General features: G+C 58.2%; 1 protein-coding gene across 2 annotated transcripts; it reads right to left on the bottom strand.

Moving 5' to 3' along the window:
* Window positions 1–2,526: 2,526 nt before the first annotated feature.
* Window positions 2,527–14,934, bottom strand: RPS6KL1 (ribosomal protein S6 kinase like 1). 2 transcript variants are annotated; one of them, XM_037503849.1, is made up of 10 exons: window positions 14,670–14,934; window positions 13,538–13,662; window positions 12,091–12,183; window positions 6,715–6,762; window positions 6,236–6,368; window positions 4,916–5,515; window positions 4,525–4,614; window positions 4,294–4,376; window positions 2,957–3,052; window positions 2,527–2,639 (listed from the first exon to the last, which is right to left on the bottom strand). In XM_037503849.1, exons 1-10 carry the CDS (start codon window positions 14,932–14,934, stop codon window positions 2,529–2,531), a joined length of 1,644 nt encoding a protein of 547 aa, XP_037359746.1. In that variant the 3' UTR covers window positions 2,527–2,528. The 2 variants fall into 2 exon arrangements, with proteins under 2 accessions (XP_037359746.1, XP_037359747.1); XM_037503850.1 differs by lacking the exons at window positions 4,525–4,614; window positions 4,916–5,515.
* Between the last annotated feature and the right edge of the window lie 823 nt (window positions 14,935–15,757).

Raw genomic sequence — 15,757 nt, 5'->3', positions numbered from 1 at the left:
CTATTCTCAAACTGGGTTTCTGCTTCTGCGGTCCTTTTGGTTACTGAGGTGGTACCAGTCTCCAGTACTTGATTGTGGCTTGGCCTTGAAAGCCACTTATGTCCCATTGTGCATGCTGTCCCAGACCTCTGACAAATGTTAATACTACCTGACAGAAGGTGGACCTCTATCTGCCAGCTGGGAAAGCACCCCAGCTTTTTTCTAGTGAGCCCCTTGAGCCAGCAAGCCTTACTCTTGAAGAGAAATTGGCTCCTACTTTGTGAAGCCCCTTCAGAATACCAGCAGATAATGGGAGGTTTGTGTTATGGATGGGTTGGGGTGAAGTGGGGCCTTCTAATTTTGTATTTTGGACTGCATTGCTACATGTGTAACAAGTTTTTCCATGTCAGTACAGACAACAGGGTAATCACCTAGGAGCGGGTCTGAGGTGAACAGACCGAAGTAGGCGCTAATGTAGGTTATCTACAGGTGATGGGCATGGTGGTGTCCAGGCTTAAGCAGCCTGGTCTTGCTAGCAGGGATGCCATCTCTGAAGGTATGTCAGAATGAAGTGACTCCAGAGGATAGAACTAGAGCTAGTAAGTAGAAGAAACAATTGGGTTCAATGAAAAGAACAGTTTTTAAGTCATTAGGTCCAAAGAATGGTGCTAGACACTTTAATTTCTCTAGTAAACCTACAGAGGAGGTTTTTAGCCCCACCTCATCAAAAGGAGGTAGACTCAGCCTAGGACTGGGAGGACAGGATTCAAGACTCAAATTCTAGCAGGTGCCAGAGTGCTGTGTCAATTGCATGGGCAAGGCCCAGAAGTTTCATAAGCAACTCCTGCTTCATGCAGCAGTAGTTGGGATGTGGTCTGGCCTGACTTAGGGGTGCAGAAGGGACATCAGCCTGTAAACATTGGCTCTGCCAGGCCCTGACCAGTTCCCATTACTAACCTCTTCAAACTCCAGTGATTCAGGTTGTCATCTATGTAAAGGAGTCAGGATTTAACTAGTATTGCCACCCCCAGAAAACTCGTGAGATTGCCCACGCAGCCCAGTGTCCCCAGCATTGCCTGCACTAACCCTCGGGCTCAAAGCGGGTCTGCAGGGCGCAGGCTGACATGCTATTCACAACCAGACCTGCCTCCTGCTAGCAGTCTCGTCATGGAGCTTCTCTGGGGACCCTTCTATCTCCCCCTTCCTTAGGGCTCTGTTACTGCATTCGTGAGGCTTGGACACCACAGGCAACAGCAGAATTTATTGGGGCATAGGAGGGGGAGGGGAGGTGCTGGGAAGCTCCGGAGTGAGCCAGGGCCAGTCACAGGCTGCCCTTCCCCTTGGCCTTAAGAGTTTTGGGCCTTCACAGCCAGACTAAAGGACGGGATCAGAGGCGCCACCTAGTGGGGGCGGGACAGCAGTGGGCGGCGCGGGAACAGGGCTGGTGAAATCTCTCGGGAGCCCTTTCAGTGACAGGGTGAATCTTAAGAGGATCCCCAAACCTGGGGGGTAATTGTGTTTGGGAATAACGGCTGACCCCAGCTCTCCAAAGGCCAGAGACATCTTGCTTCCGGCTAAAAGCTTGGGCGATCATTGCCTGTGTGGTGGGGTTTCTCATTTCCAAAGGGATGAGGTCACAGTGGGCAGTGACTTGAGTGGCCCCTCAAGGCTAAAATGGAAAACAGGAGGACTATCCAAGGAGGGAATCCTAGGGGGTGCAATTTGTCTTAGTGGCTCCAGGCTGTAAGGTCTCTTCTCGGCTGTGGGGCAGCTGGGAGGGACCTCTTAAGTCTGTTTTCAAAATTGCTTTAAGTGGCAGAGCTGTGAAGAAGGAAACTTCTTCCTTTCCTCCTCATCCTTTTCCTCCTCTCCCTTCTGCTCTGTAAAGTCTGGGCAGAAGGGGAACGTAGCTCCTACCCCTACCACACCCCGCGCCCGCTACAGACGTCTTCCCTGCTTCCCCAGCATCCCCAACCCTGGCTTCTGGTAGCTTCTGGTGGAAGATGTCCACTAGTTGTGAGGCTAAGCTAGCCAGTGAGGGCAGCCCTGGTGTGGGTCCACTAGCCAGGGAACTAGTATCCTGAGATGAGTGTCCAAGATGTCCCCAGTGTCACAACATGGCAGGCAGTGAGTCCCCAGACCTCACAGTTGTCTCCGTGGCTGGTCACTAGTTCGGAGCTAATGAGACGGAAGGCACCCGTTAGCCTGGTGGGCCTGTGTCCAAGGAACGGCACGTGTGTTCAGCAGGTACCTGTTGACTGACGAGTGGAGGGTGGCGGGATCCTAGCTGCCCGGCAGGGTGCATCTCTCTGTCCCTCTCCCTCGGCAGTGACCAGAAAGGACTTCAGAAGCAGGCTGAGGGACTCCCTTGACCCTCCGGCAGTACCCGTGGTTACTTCCGAGACCCAACGGAGAGGCCGAGCAGGAAAGGCCGCTGTCCTGAGTTCTTTGCCCAAGGCCCCCTGGTTAGAGGGGCTGCTCTGGGTGGTGGGCGCAGAGAAGAGAGGAGCTCCAGTCCAGTCCAGCTGCATCCATTGCCTGCCCCCTTTTTACCCCACCAGTTTGTTCCACTGGACAGTACTGAAGAAAGGATGAGACTTGAGTTTGTTGACACCACCTCCTCCAGTGCCCAGGCGCCGGGCAGGATCAAACTGCAGCAGCTGCAAGGAAAGGCCCAGTCAGCACTCGCAGGCCCTCCCAGCCCCAGTGCTGAGACAGCAATGCGGGGGCCAGCCCCAGTGCTGGCCTCCAAGGGTTCTAATCACCATGGCCTGCCCCTGTGGTGATTGCCAGTCTGGCCCACAGAACCCCCAGTTTTACCCTGGGGGACACTGGTGGTTTGGCAGACAGCATATAGAAATGTATCCACGTCAGACAGCTAGCACTCAGCAGGCTTTGTCCCCACACAGGGTCTCTGCCCTCCCCATGTCCACCCTGAGGCCAAGTAGCCACCTCCCAGAAGCCGGCTGCACCTCACCTCAGTCAGCAGGGAGGCCGCCGGGCGACTGAGCCATTCAGGCAGCTGAAGCTGGGTGTGGGACTGGAATCCTGAGGGGTGGCTCAGGGACAGTGCCTGTGGAGACACAGGAAGGGACCTCTGAGGAGGCAGCCCCAAGAAATTCTGTATACTCTAGGGGCAGCTCTCTCACATGGGGGGTGGTGGTGGTGGTGGTGATATTGTTGCCTTTTGCATTGGAGTTACTGTATGCCATGTACGGAAGACGCCTGACGTCCATTATCTGTATTTTCCCCAGCAACCCTCAAAGTATGTCTGAGCGTCCCCCATTTTACCATCCCCTCTCAGGGGGAAAGAAGCATGCTGAGTTTAGGGTTTGAACCCAGGTCCCTCTGCCGCTAAGCCTGCTGGACGCACCGATCTTGGGTTGCAATTGGAGCAGACACTTATCAAGAACAGTATGGAAACTCCTTACAGAAAAAAATTCTCCATGGGATGTCACGTGACCAGGCAGGGCTGTGGCAAGTGAAGAAGCCAGGGCCTCTCTGCATTGGCAGAGGGTGTAGCTGGGAGAGCGGAGAGCTCTCTGTGGAGGTCAGGGTGCACTGTGAAAAGCACCCAGGAGGGAGGCCAGGCCTGGGCTGGCATGGAGGTGGGCTACTGAAGAGAGATCCGTTCTTTGGGGGGTATTTGCAGCCAGGCCTCTCAGAGGCCCTGGGCGGAGGCACAGCAGGAGGAAGTCAGGATGGAATGGTCACATTTGCACCTCGGGTTGCGCTGCATTTTCTCCAGCCCTTTCCTGCTCAAAGGCAGTTTGATTTCTCCCCCGCGCCTGACCTAACCAGTCCAGGTGCAGTGCTGAGCTCAGGGGGCAGAGGCCACCAGCCAAGCTAGGGTGTTTGCAGGCGGAACTCTGAGCTCTTGGCTGACCCAGGCTGGAAAGGCAGTGGCTAGCCTGGGGGAGAGAGGCCCTCGCTCACGTTCTCTAGCCAAAGTCTGGGGGCTGTACTCCAGAAGGGCGGGGGGACTGAATACTGGGGGCATGATCTGGTGGCCTTCCAAGGAAGAAGGATGGTGTCAAATTCTACTCTCCAAACCTAGCCCAGTTCTAGGATTCTTTTCCAGAATCTCTGGGTGCTAGTTGTGTCCGGGGCCTGGGTGGGAGTGGGCTCCTGTCTCTCACGGCCTGTGGGGGCAGCTGGGGCGCAGGTGGGGAGTGTGCTGTCTGGACATCAGCCCAACGACCAGGTCTTGGAGAGCCAGCAGCCTGCGCCCTGGCACCAGCCGCCGGACGAAGCGCAGCCCATCCTGTGCTCAGCCACAGGCACCAGGGCCCCGCATCCTGCCCAGCTACTCACCGTTCCCGTCAGCAATTCATACAGCAGAGACCCAAAGCTCCACCAGTCGCAGGCTTCCGTCGGCTCAGAAATCCCACCCACCTCTGCAGGAATAAGAACACACGTGTCCCAGCCTCACCCCAGAGGACAGGCGTCCACCCCGCGTCCTGCTGACCCCTGCCCGCTGTCATCCTCAAGCCCCCCACCCCCCACAGGCACCCTAGGTCTCCCAGCCCCTCTCTTTCCTCTCACCTGGAGCACAGTAGAGGTTGTCCAAAGCCTCCCTGCAGCACTGCGGCTCCACCTCCGACCACTGGCCGAAATACGTGAGCCGGACGTGACCTTCTTGTCCAGGGCGCGGAGGGAGGGAGAAGGGGGGCACACACTGCAGTTACTCATCACTAGGCCCCTGGCCCGGGGGAGGGCACAGGGCCTGCAGCTCAGAGCATCGGGGAAAAGAGGCTGATTTCCCGGGCTCGGGCTTGAGCAGTCAGACCCCTGCACCAGGGGATGGGCAGTGCCAGAGGATGGGGGCCCCCCGCCCCCACAGTTCCCTTGACTTTGGGGAGCTATTCGTAGTGAGAGTAGGGGTGAGGAGTGGGAGCAGCCTTTTCCTCTCCCCCAGGCCCGGACACAAACCTACCTGCCTGGTCCAGGAGCAGGTTCCGGGGATTGAGGTCCCGGCACAGCACCCCCTGCTCGTGCAGCGCCTCCAGTGCCACCAGCATCTCAGCTGCCCACTGCCTCGCCTGCTCTTCTCTCACGCGCCAGGCACCCCCGCCAGGCCTCAGACCGGCTCCCTCCGACAAGGGGCGGCTCTGACCTCTGCCTTGGCCACAGCCCCCCAACACCCGGCCAGCCCCCTCTCGAACCCAAGAGAGGCCCCAAGGGGACCCTGTGTCCGAGTTCTGGCCAGGTCCCCGCCTGCCTGGAGGGGGCAGGCGGCCAGTTGCGGCCTTTGGAAGATCTGAGCGGCAGGAAGCGCCGGTCCTGGCTGAGGGGTCACCTTCAGCTTCTCTCTGGGATGGGGCCTCCCTGGCTGTGGGGAGACTCCAAGAAGTCCGAGGAGGCCCCAGGGGCCTTCTGTCCTGGAGGCAGGTGTGGCTTGGGGGAAGCCGTGCTGGGGTCCGGAGGCTGAGGCCGGAGTTGAGCTGCGCCTTCGTCCTCTCCAGGCTGGTGCCAGGCCTGAGTCCAGCTGGTTGGGGGCGTGCCTGGGAGAGCAGGTGGGACCAGAGCGTGCCCCCTGGGCCATGCAGAGGGGGTGGCCGGGATGGGGACAGGAGAAGAGTATAGGCACCAGGTCCCGGGCCCGCTCTGCCTCCCTGTGCTGGGAATGGCTACTGCCTGCCAGGGCCCTGTCAGCCTGCAATGCCCTCTCCTCAACTCTCACCTCACGGCCTGGCACAAAATAGGTGCTTAACCCCTAAAGAGAAGTGAACCATCATGAATGTCCTCGGTGTAGGTAGCGAATTCGCCAGTGTTCAACATAGGATCTGTGTCAGACACACTGTGGGGAACAGTGTCATGAATTTAAGTAAAATCAAAGACGGCCAGGCAGGGGCTCGAGCTGACTGACGTTATCACCCGAGGACGTGAGCCTCATTTGAACAACTGGCCCCCTCCTAGGTGGTCACAGCTGCTGCATGACTCAGGTCCTGTTCTCACTGCGTCGCCACCACCGTCCCATGGCGCCACTAAGGACGGGCCGGACTGGACAACAGAAAGAGCCAAGACTAAAGGAAAGGGTGCCCTCCCGCCTGCCCCGGAGGCGAACCACCTCCAGGACGTCCTGCACCACACGGGCCACCAGGGCCTGATCCTGCCATCTTCCTCCAGAAAGGCGGGGTCCCCTGCAGCCGCTGGTGCAAGCCACCCCTGGCCCCCAGGCGCAGCATTTTAACAGACAAGACAGGACAACACCCCAAAGGCCAGAGGAACTGATGGGGTCCCGCGACCCCCTCACCTTGCACATGCTCCAGGTGCAGGAAGATGGAGTCCTCGCTGACGAAGTAGCGCAGCAGCTTTGTCATGTAGGGGACACCGTGAGGGATGATGGTCAGCCTCTCCCGGCTGGCCACGTGGCACCTGGACAGGCTCTGGGGAGGGGGCAGGGAAGACCGAGTGTTGCTGGGGAGCAGAGACCACCAAGCCCGGCTTCAGGGGCAACTGGAAGAGGAGTGGGTGTCCGCCTGAGAACCCACTGCCTCCCCCGGTCCCTGACATACTTCTCTCCAGGGAATCCAGGTCCCTCCACCCTCCAGGCCAAGGCTGAGGCAGTGTGTGTGTGGCAAGCGGTTGCAGAGCAAGCAGCTTGTGGATTTGGAAGGAGCATGAGCTTCAGACAAATGCTCTGAAGAGGGGATTCCCCAGGTAGGGATTGCCAAGATCCCTGAGGAAGTTCCAAGGGGAATGCAGCACGGCCAGGGGCTAGGCGGCACCTGCCTTCACCACGAAGGTCCCTCCACTCGTTGGGTCCTGGACCAGCTGCACCTGTGAGGTCCAGGAGGCACGGGTCAAGGCGCTGGCTAGTTCCCGGGGCCCAGCCCCAGCCCCAGGTTCCTCCGACCCACCCCACAGGCAGGCAAGGAGGGCAGGCTTTAGGGGTGCAGAGGATGTCTCCTGCCCCCCAAGCTGACACTGATTCTGTCCTGCCCATTTGCCTTTGTTAGACCTACAGGTCTGAGCTCTGGTGCCACCTCCTCCAAGAAGCTGCCCCAACCTTCAGTTCAATCTTGGGCTCCTTATGTGTCTCCAGTGGCCTCTGGGCCTCCTTGGGGAGACGTATCACGCTGCGTTTGATTTCTCCTCTCCCCGGGCTGTGAGCTCCGTGAGGGCTAGGGATGCAGGGGGAAATTTGCACATGCGAGGCAGTGGCGTCCAGTCTGCAGGATCTGAGGCGGTCACGGCTGGAAGGGACCTCAGAGCCAGTCACCAGCTCTGGCTGTTCATTTTACAGCTGAAGAAGCCCTGAGAGTGTGGCTCCCCGTCGCCGTGGCCAGCCCTGCCCAGGAGCGCGCAGGCTTGATCTGCTCCTTCAGGCTGCCCCGCTGCCTTCCTTAAACCGTCCCCTCGAGACCGTCTTTGTAGCAGCCCACCCCTCCGCCTGCAGGTTTTGGCAACTCTGCTGGGTTAGGGCCTTGCTTGGAATTGGGCCTTTGGCTCCTGTCTGTGGTGGGCAAAGGACAGCGCCAGCCATAAGAGGGGAATGCTGGGCACGTCGGGGCAGGAAAGTGGAAGATTTGGACCAAACGAGGGGCAAGTGGGGGCAAGACCAGCAGCTTGGCTTTGGGGCTCCCTGGCTGTCGGCCTGCCCTACAGACACTCCCCATGGTGGCAGGCCACTGGGCAGTGATGACAGTCACAGACTAGGGCTGTGGTGGGAAGGGGCGCCGGGTTTAGAGCCTGGGTAAGTGAATTTAACTGATTTTCTCAACTACCAAACAGGAAATACAAATGGCCACCTTCCCTCACAACTGCTTTGTGGAGGCCGGAAGGCAAAAGCCGTGAGAATGTCAGTGATCACACGTGCCCTCTGATCGTGCTCCTGCAGCGCCCCCTCCCGAAGGGCACAGGGGGAGTTGATTAAAAGGAACCGCTCAGGACAGCAGCTCGGGCCGCACGTGGCCTCAGGAGCCCGCAGTGGTTGTGGCTGACGTGAATGTACAGAGGCCACACGCCGGCGACAGCGCTCACTCTCTGCCGAGCACGATATAGAGATTATTTGATTTGCTTCCCACACCCCTTCTCCTGATGAGGAAACAGGTTCAGAGAGGTTATGTTGCCTATAGTTCCTGCTGAAAGGTGGCAGAGGCAGGATTTGAACCCAGGCAGGCTGATCCTGGGCCTCTGGAAACAGAATTGCGATCAGAGGCACAACCAGGCGATCATGCCATATGCCGTCCCCTCTGGGGCTGGGGCCTCAGTTTCCCCAACACCAGTGAAATGAAGGTGGAGTCTGAAGGCCCTTCCTGCAGCACCAGCGAGCGAGGCCTGCTGGCCGCCAGAGGGCTCCCTCCAACAGCCAGACTCCAAGGCCAGCCTGGCCCCTGCTCCCTGACCAAACTTGTGCAATGCTTGAAAAAGAAAGGAAGAAAAATCTGGGGTCATTTAGGAGAACATAGTTTCCCACAAGTGCTGACACCCAGGATAATCCCCCACTGCCCCTTGCCAAGTGGGATTCCCCACCACCATGTCCTGGGCAAGCCTCTCTCATAATCAGAGCTTAAAACAAAAAAACCCCCAAAAAACAGTGAAGGTGAGGAAGCCAGAAATAAAACTTGATCAGTATATCGGAATAAGTGTGTTAAAATGATACATATTTAATAGTGATTATCTTGGAGTTTGGTAGACTGGTAGGGGATTTTTTTTTTTTCCTGCTTTAAAAATCCTTTCTGGTTATATCTCAAAAAAATACAAGGGTAGCACAGGGAGCATTTCCCCATTATACCAAGCACACAAATACTACCCTTCCTCTTTTGCTTAGAGCTGTGGGGTACAGAGCACTGATTAATCACGTGACTTCCATGAGTCTCAACTGCATTCTCTGTAAGACAGTTATCAAAATGCAGCACTGGGGTCTCCCTGGTGGTGCAGGGGTTAAAGACAGTGTTACCAAGCTATTGCCAGCCACTGCAGCACAAGTTCCATCCCCAGCTGGCCAGGGAGCAACCCATATGGCGCGGCAGACCTCTCCTGTCTCTCCCGCTGCTCCCCTCAGCAGTGTGTTTCAGTCAGTCTGCCTGTTCTGTTCCCCGCTCCCTTTGGTGAATCTCTCACCAGCCCCCTGCACCTCTGATCTGCATCCCAGCTCTTGTATGCATAAATAAATAAATCTTTTGTGTGTGGGGGTGGGGGTGGGGGGGATCCTCCCCGGCGGCTGGGGAACCAACTGGCGCTGCCGAGGCTGCGGGCAGCCCAGCGCTCAACCGCTGTGCCACCAGGGGAGGCCCAATAAATAAATCTTTTTAAAAAAAAAATAAAATGCAGCACTGTCCACAGAACTTTCTGACCTGAGGGGAATACAGTATATCTGCAGTGGCCAATATGGAAGCTATTAGGTGTGGCTGGTAGATTGAGAAACAGAATACTTAATTTTAATTAACTTTCATTGAAATAGTCTTATGTGGCTAGTAGCTCCTGGGCGGGACCACAGAGAATATGCTTTATTCCCCAGGGCGACTAGAGGGTTTAATACAACAACTTAGTGAACAAGAACGTGCCTTATGTTCAGATGAGTATTTGCGCATTGCTGTTGGGAAGGCACGGGTCGTTCTGGGGGCCTGCTCTCACTTTTGTCGAAAGGGAAACCTTTTATTATTATTATTATTTAAAGAACCCCACAGAGTTCTTGGGACATGGGACCAGTTAAAGCTTTGGAGAAACACATCACCACTCTCTTTTCAAATGCCCGAAGTATCAAAATCCCTGGAGGACTCTTTCAGGGAGCAAACAAGTCCACATGTTTCAAACAGGTTCTCAAACTCCAAGGCCCACAAGGGCGGACACGTGAGCGGAGCGGGCAGGGTGGGGCAGGAGCCAACGGGAGGACCGATGCCCCATGAAAGCGGGCAGGCCTTCCTCTGCGCCTGCCGCCCCGCTGGACGTGAGCCAGCATCTCCAGATCTTCTGATTTTTCAGAAGCAGCAGGAAATCTGCACTTCTATAGAAAACCTGCCAGTTTTTCAATGTTGGTAACTAATTAAAAAAAAACAACCCATTTTTGAACCAAAAAAACAAGAAGTGACTTGGATGACCTTTTTCTTCCCCACCCCTGACTCAGAGCCTGGTTCCTGGAGGAGCCTCAGCAAATCCGAGATGAAGTCTCCCAGGCTCTCAGCTCCCCGAGAGCAGGTCCCCAGGCGTTCCCCGCCAGCCCACCTCGCCTCAGCCCCGAGAGACCCCCTCCTCACCCTGGCTAGCTCCACCTACTGCGATGGAGGAGGCACGCCAGCCCTCTGAGCCTGCCTGGAGGAGGCACGCCAGCCCTCTGCTTCCTCCCTGCCTGCCCTCCACCTGCACCAGGGCCGAGCTGTGGGGCTGGGAGTGGGCACAGCACACGCAGGCCAGGCTGCAGAGCCCTGGGACCGTGGCCTTCGGGGAAAGTGGTGTTCCTGTCTTGGACATCACAGGAGAGGAAGCAGGATCTCGGGAGGGAGGTGAGCAGGTAAATCAAGTGCCAAGAAAGGGTAAAAGAGAAGGGCGACCTCAAAACAGAAAGCTTGGACTTTCATTTCGTGCCTTCCATGCACACAGGCCCCAGAATAGTGGATTCTGAAAATGCTTTGCATATGCATGTCCTGGGGTTAAACCAATTTGGAAAATTCTGTGTCACAGACCTCTTTGTGAGACTCCTGGTGTGTATTTGCACTCTACAAGCGCTGGAAAACTCCTACAGTCAGAAAAACAAAGCAAAGTGACTAACTCACTGTTGCCCAAACTTGTTTGACCTAGAACCCCTTTCTCCAGAACACCTATAGTGAGATGGGCTCCCCTCAAAAAACGGCGTCGGTCACCTCCCGTGGGAGCAGCTGTGCTAGGCCAAGGCCGGGCTGTGACCCAGCCAAGGGACTGTGCAGCGGGAGGGAAGGAGGCCACAGATGGAAGCTGGCTGGGCCTGGGCTGACAGACTGGGGCCCGTTCCAGGGCCTGGGGAGAAACAGCTGGAGCCAGGCCGGGGATGGGAAGCCTGCAGCCTCCTGACTCGCTCTTGTCACTGGCACTGAGAGCCCTCAAGCATGGATCAACTGTTTTAGCATGTGCCAGGCCTTTCCCAACAATTATTTCATTTCAGTTCCCAGAGGAGCCTGTGGGGGAGGTTTCTTGTCCCATAAGGAAACCCAAACTCTGGGGCGGGGAAGGGGGGGGGGTGGGACTTGCCCTGGGCCACACAGTGTGGGACCCAGACAGCACTTCCTCTTCTGGTGCCTGGGGAAGCCCACACTCGTCTCCTCTCTGTGGGTTTGCAGACCCGCTCAATCCCCTGGTGGTGTTTTTCCTGATAGATTCCTGAGCTCAACCCTAGAAATTCTGACTCAACAGGTCTGGGGCGGGGCCTGAGCATCTGTATTTTTAGGAAGCTGCCCAGGTAATTCTGCTAAACAGGCTGTGAGATATAGAACTGCTTTAGCGACTCCTTGGGGTTGGGCCGAGGGCAATCAAATAATGATTCGATCTCATTTGACCAAAATGTGTGTCCCTCTGAAATCCCCCCCTCTAGTGAGTGGCCCAGGAAAGGCTGGGGTGTCATCTCCTATCTTCTTCTCTGCCGGGAATTAAGGGACAGGGCCCCGTGGTGTCAGGAGGAGAATGGGGGTGTCCAGGCCCTGGGCCATGCGCAGGTCCGCCTGGAGCCCGTGCAGCCAGGTTTCTGGAGTCGCGCACATTCTTGCCTCAGGAAGTTTTTGGCTGTGTTTGGTGGGAGAGACTCTTGGCTGCCTCCCTGGGGCGCAGGGGCGGGGGCCTGTGGGAAGTGGGAAGTGGAAACTAGCAGAGTAGTGGCGCTGGCAGGGTGCCCTGGTCACAGCTTCTTCTGCGGCTTCTGTCTTGAATCTCCGAGGGAGCAGGTTTTCTGTGCCTGAGCTGGGGGGCTGCAGAGAGAGGCTTTCTGCCTCTTCTGGTCCTGTCTTCCTTTCTGGGACCGGACGGCTATGTGCTGGGGCAGCGAGGGTCGGGGGTCGGGGGAACCACTGGCCAAAGCTGTTCTCCTCCCCTTACACCCTCAAACCCCTCCCAGTCCCCTTTGGGGAAGTAGGGGTGGTTGCTCTCGCGCCCCAGTTGCATACATGACCCCTCCGTCACCACGGGAGTCTGCTCACTCACCTTCTCGATGACCCCGACCACCCGGCAGCCCCTCAGCTGCTCCAGGGCAGAGCTCAGTGTGCGGATGGGCCGGAGCCTTAGGCTGCTGAAACCCTGCAGAGGAGGGAGAAGGGCCGCAGCGGCGTCAGGGCCAAGTTCTCAGCCAGCACCTCGCCAGACAGGCGCAGGGCTTCTGGCTTCCAGGGGAGCAGCGGCCAGAGCAGGCAGGACTGGGGGACAGGCAGATTCCACCCCTCAGGGACAGGCTGAGTGGAGAAACTGGCCCTGACCGCCAGGGTCCCACGCTGGCCCCAGGGGGCCCCTTCTTCACTGAGCCCCTCCCTGCCCCCCCCCATCCTCCTCCAAGGCCCAGGGAGGCCGCATCCATAGGAGGCAGATGCTCCCGGGTAGAAAAGTAACTTAGGAGCTTGTGGGTCTCAAGGCATGTGTCTCGCAGGCCAAGGCGTGTGGCCTGGGTAGCTGCCCTCATGGACTCAGAGAGCCTACGAGGGGGACGGGGCGAGCAGGTCTCCTGGGGCCAGGCGCGTGTGTACATGCTCAACCCTCTTGGGAAGCCGACTGGGTTAGGAAATGATGTCTGGGGAGACGAGGGATCTGTGCATTGTATATGCACACCCCAAAGTGTGTACTCAGGTGTGTGCACACATGTGTGCGTGTGGGTATTCATGTTTACTCCAAACACTCACTGTGGTTCCTTTAAGAACAAACAATCTGGGAGACAGCCCTGGTGCACACACACGCGTGGCTCTGAGCTGTGTGAGGGGGGGTAGGGGTGTGTAAGGCACTGTGAAGCGCCACACTGCGCTGGAGGTGATTCCCCAAGTGCTTGGAAATGAAGGAATGTGGAGGGTGTGGGAAGAGTGAGCCAGAGGATGCCCGCGGGGGAGCCACCTGGCACACAAATGGGCCCCCAGCCCTCCCCACCTGTCTCCCACCTGCCCCCCCACCTGCCCTCTCCACCTGTCTCCCCCCCTGCCTCCCCCTGCCCCCCCACCTGCCCTCTCCTCCTGTCTCCCCCTCTGCCTCCCCCCCTGTCTTCCCACGGGCCCTCCCTACCTGTCTCTCCCCCTGCTTCCCCCCGCCTCCCCACCTGTCTCCCCACAGGCCCTCCCTACCTGTCTCCCCCACCTGCCCTCCCCACCAGTCTCCCCACCTGTCTCCCCACCTCCCTCCCCAACTCCCCCCCATCTTCCCTCCCCGCCAGCCCTCCCTACCTGCCTCTTCCACCTGCTTCCCCACCAGCCTCCCCACCTTCCCTCCAACCTTCTCTCCCCATCTGCATCCACACCTGCCCTCCCCACCTGCCCTCCCCACCTGCCCTCCCCACCTGGCCTCTCCACCTGCCTCCCCACCTGTCCAGGACAGGAGGTAGCAGCCCTCTGGTCTGTGGTTATGGGGGCTCAGTTCTCTCCCCTCCCAAGCTTCAGTCCTGGGGGGGGCTCCTCACCGTGCCGGGGGTGGTTCCGTTGCCCAGCGCCTTCTGCAGGTGGCAGTTGAAGATCTCCTCTGCCCGCCGCAGGTACTTGGTTATTTTCAGCTTTACAGCCTCACGCCGCTCCTTGTTGGGGTCGACTGTGAGGGAAAAGGTGTCAGGAGGACCTACCCCGGCCCCCGGCCCCTGCCTTGAAAGGCTGGTTCCAGCTCTCAGGACAGCCCTCTGCCCTCCCCAGGACAGCCTGCTCCTGAGGGTGGTCAGCAGGTCCCACCCCCTCCTCCATTCCTGGGCTCCTCCTCCGGGTGGGAGACCAGAGGGGCTGGGGAACACGTCTCCCCTCAGCCTACAGCCTTCACTTGGCACCCAGCCCTAGTGGCAGCCCTCACACCCTAGGAAGGGACCGAGCGAGGATTTCTGTGAGACGGAAGCTCCCAGAAAGAGCCTGTCTGCTTCCATTTCTGATGGCCAGTGTGCGAAAGGTCAGACGGGGGTCAGGATGGGATGACAAAGGAGTTCACTGGGCAGGCTTAAGGCCCAGGCGTTGAGAGGTCCCCAGCACCGAGGAAGTGTGAATGGGGGCCCGACTCCCACCCTCAGCCTGGCCACCAAGACCCACTGGGGTCTCAGACCGGCCTCCAAGCCAGCCTCAACCTGGTGTAGAAATGCCCCAGTGGCCTGAACAGGCCTCCCCGCTCACCTCCAGGCCTGCGCTGTTCTCTCGGGAGCACTGTCCCGCCCTTCAGCTGCACAACTGGAGTTCTGACTTCCAGAAAAGGCCCTGTGCTGGCCCAGCCTGGCCTCGGGTGCCCTCTTGCCCAGCTCTGCCACTTAATAGCTCTAGAGCCTTGAACAAGCTATTTAACCTGCCTGCGCCTCAGTTTCCTTATCTGGAAAACAGGACTAAAACTAGTTCCTACTTACTTGAAACTACACGCAAGAACACGCACAGTAGCTTCAATACTGTGAAGCTTGAGTTCACACGGGCAAATGCTCAGTCGTGTCTGGTGTGTAGGAACCGCTCAATAAATGTTAGCTACCAGAATGTTCTTTATGAGGCCCTGCCCTCCAGCGCCACGGATGGATGGCAGGGAGCCCTGCGCTGACCTTCCCCACAGACCCCCATCCTGCCCAGCGCTGGCCTCACCATGCACGCCCCGGAGCAGGACGTCCACGCCGTTCTGGTAGTGGTTGAAGGCCGCCTCGTAATCCTCGCTGACATCGCGCTCCAGGGCCAGCCGGATTTGCGTGGCTGCATCCACCAGGTAGTCACGCTTCGTCATTTCAGGGGCTGCTGGTGCCACCCGGTTTCGAATCTGCTCGAGGAACACGGAGGCCTGGGACCGTGCTCGTGAGCAGAGCTCCGGCTCCAGCCCAGGGCCAGGCGGACCCTCGCAGGCCACCAGGCTCATGACGCCGCCCCACGGCTGGGACCTGGAATGAACGAAGGCATCAGGGAGGACCCGGCCGGGACCACACCCCGTCTGCACCCCGGCTCCCTGCACTGAACAGTGGAGAGATTGCGACCTCGGTATCGCAGCACCCCTTCACCCAGCCAGCTTTTCCCCAAGGGGTGGCAACAGTTGAACACGGACATGCTTAGGACTCCGTTTACTTTTCCTTTCAAATTCAGTTCAACAAATATTTCTGGAGCAACTACTACCCCTTGAGCCCTGAGGATATTGGTGATCCAGGGCTGCCTTCATGGAGCCTCAACGGTGCAAAAGGATGCCTAGAGCACAGGAAACATAGGGGATGCCACACGCTCGGAGGCCAGGGTGGGGGCTTTGGTGCCAGGCCTCTCCTCACACTGTTGCCCCGTCCTGTCTATTCTCCCCTTGACGCTCATCTCATTTATCCTTCAGGGTTCAGCGCAACGGCACCTCCTGGAACAGGATCGGGTCCCCCTGCTTCATTCAGTTTCCCTTGTTCTAAGGTCAGTGCGTTCAGTGAGTAAGGGCCCCCACCCCCAAGGAGCCCAGCAGAGAGCTGGTCACAGAGCCAGGCCTCCAAGCCTGGGGGCTAACGGAATGGCAGGGTGGAAGATTCTGGATGGAGATGGAGGAAGGAAGGCAAGGTCAACCCAGCCCCAAATTGCGGATGGCTCTGTCCTCCTGGCTTTGTCTCGGGGACCAGGAGGCCATGCTGTCTCCAAGGGCCTGACTGCAGCTCCTCCCTGAGCGCTTGGTCACCAGTGGCCAGAGGGTAAGAGCAGCGACTGCAGGACAGGAAAGG

The sequence above is a fragment of the Talpa occidentalis genome, unplaced genomic scaffold, assembly GCF_014898055.3.
Source record: "Talpa occidentalis isolate TD23 unplaced genomic scaffold, MPIMG_talOcc4v2.1 talOcc4.11, whole genome shotgun sequence".
Classification (NCBI taxonomy): domain Eukaryota; kingdom Metazoa; phylum Chordata; class Mammalia; order Eulipotyphla; family Talpidae; genus Talpa; species Talpa occidentalis.
Note: the sequence above shows the minus strand (reverse complement) of the source record. Positions and strands in the feature narration are given on the sequence as shown.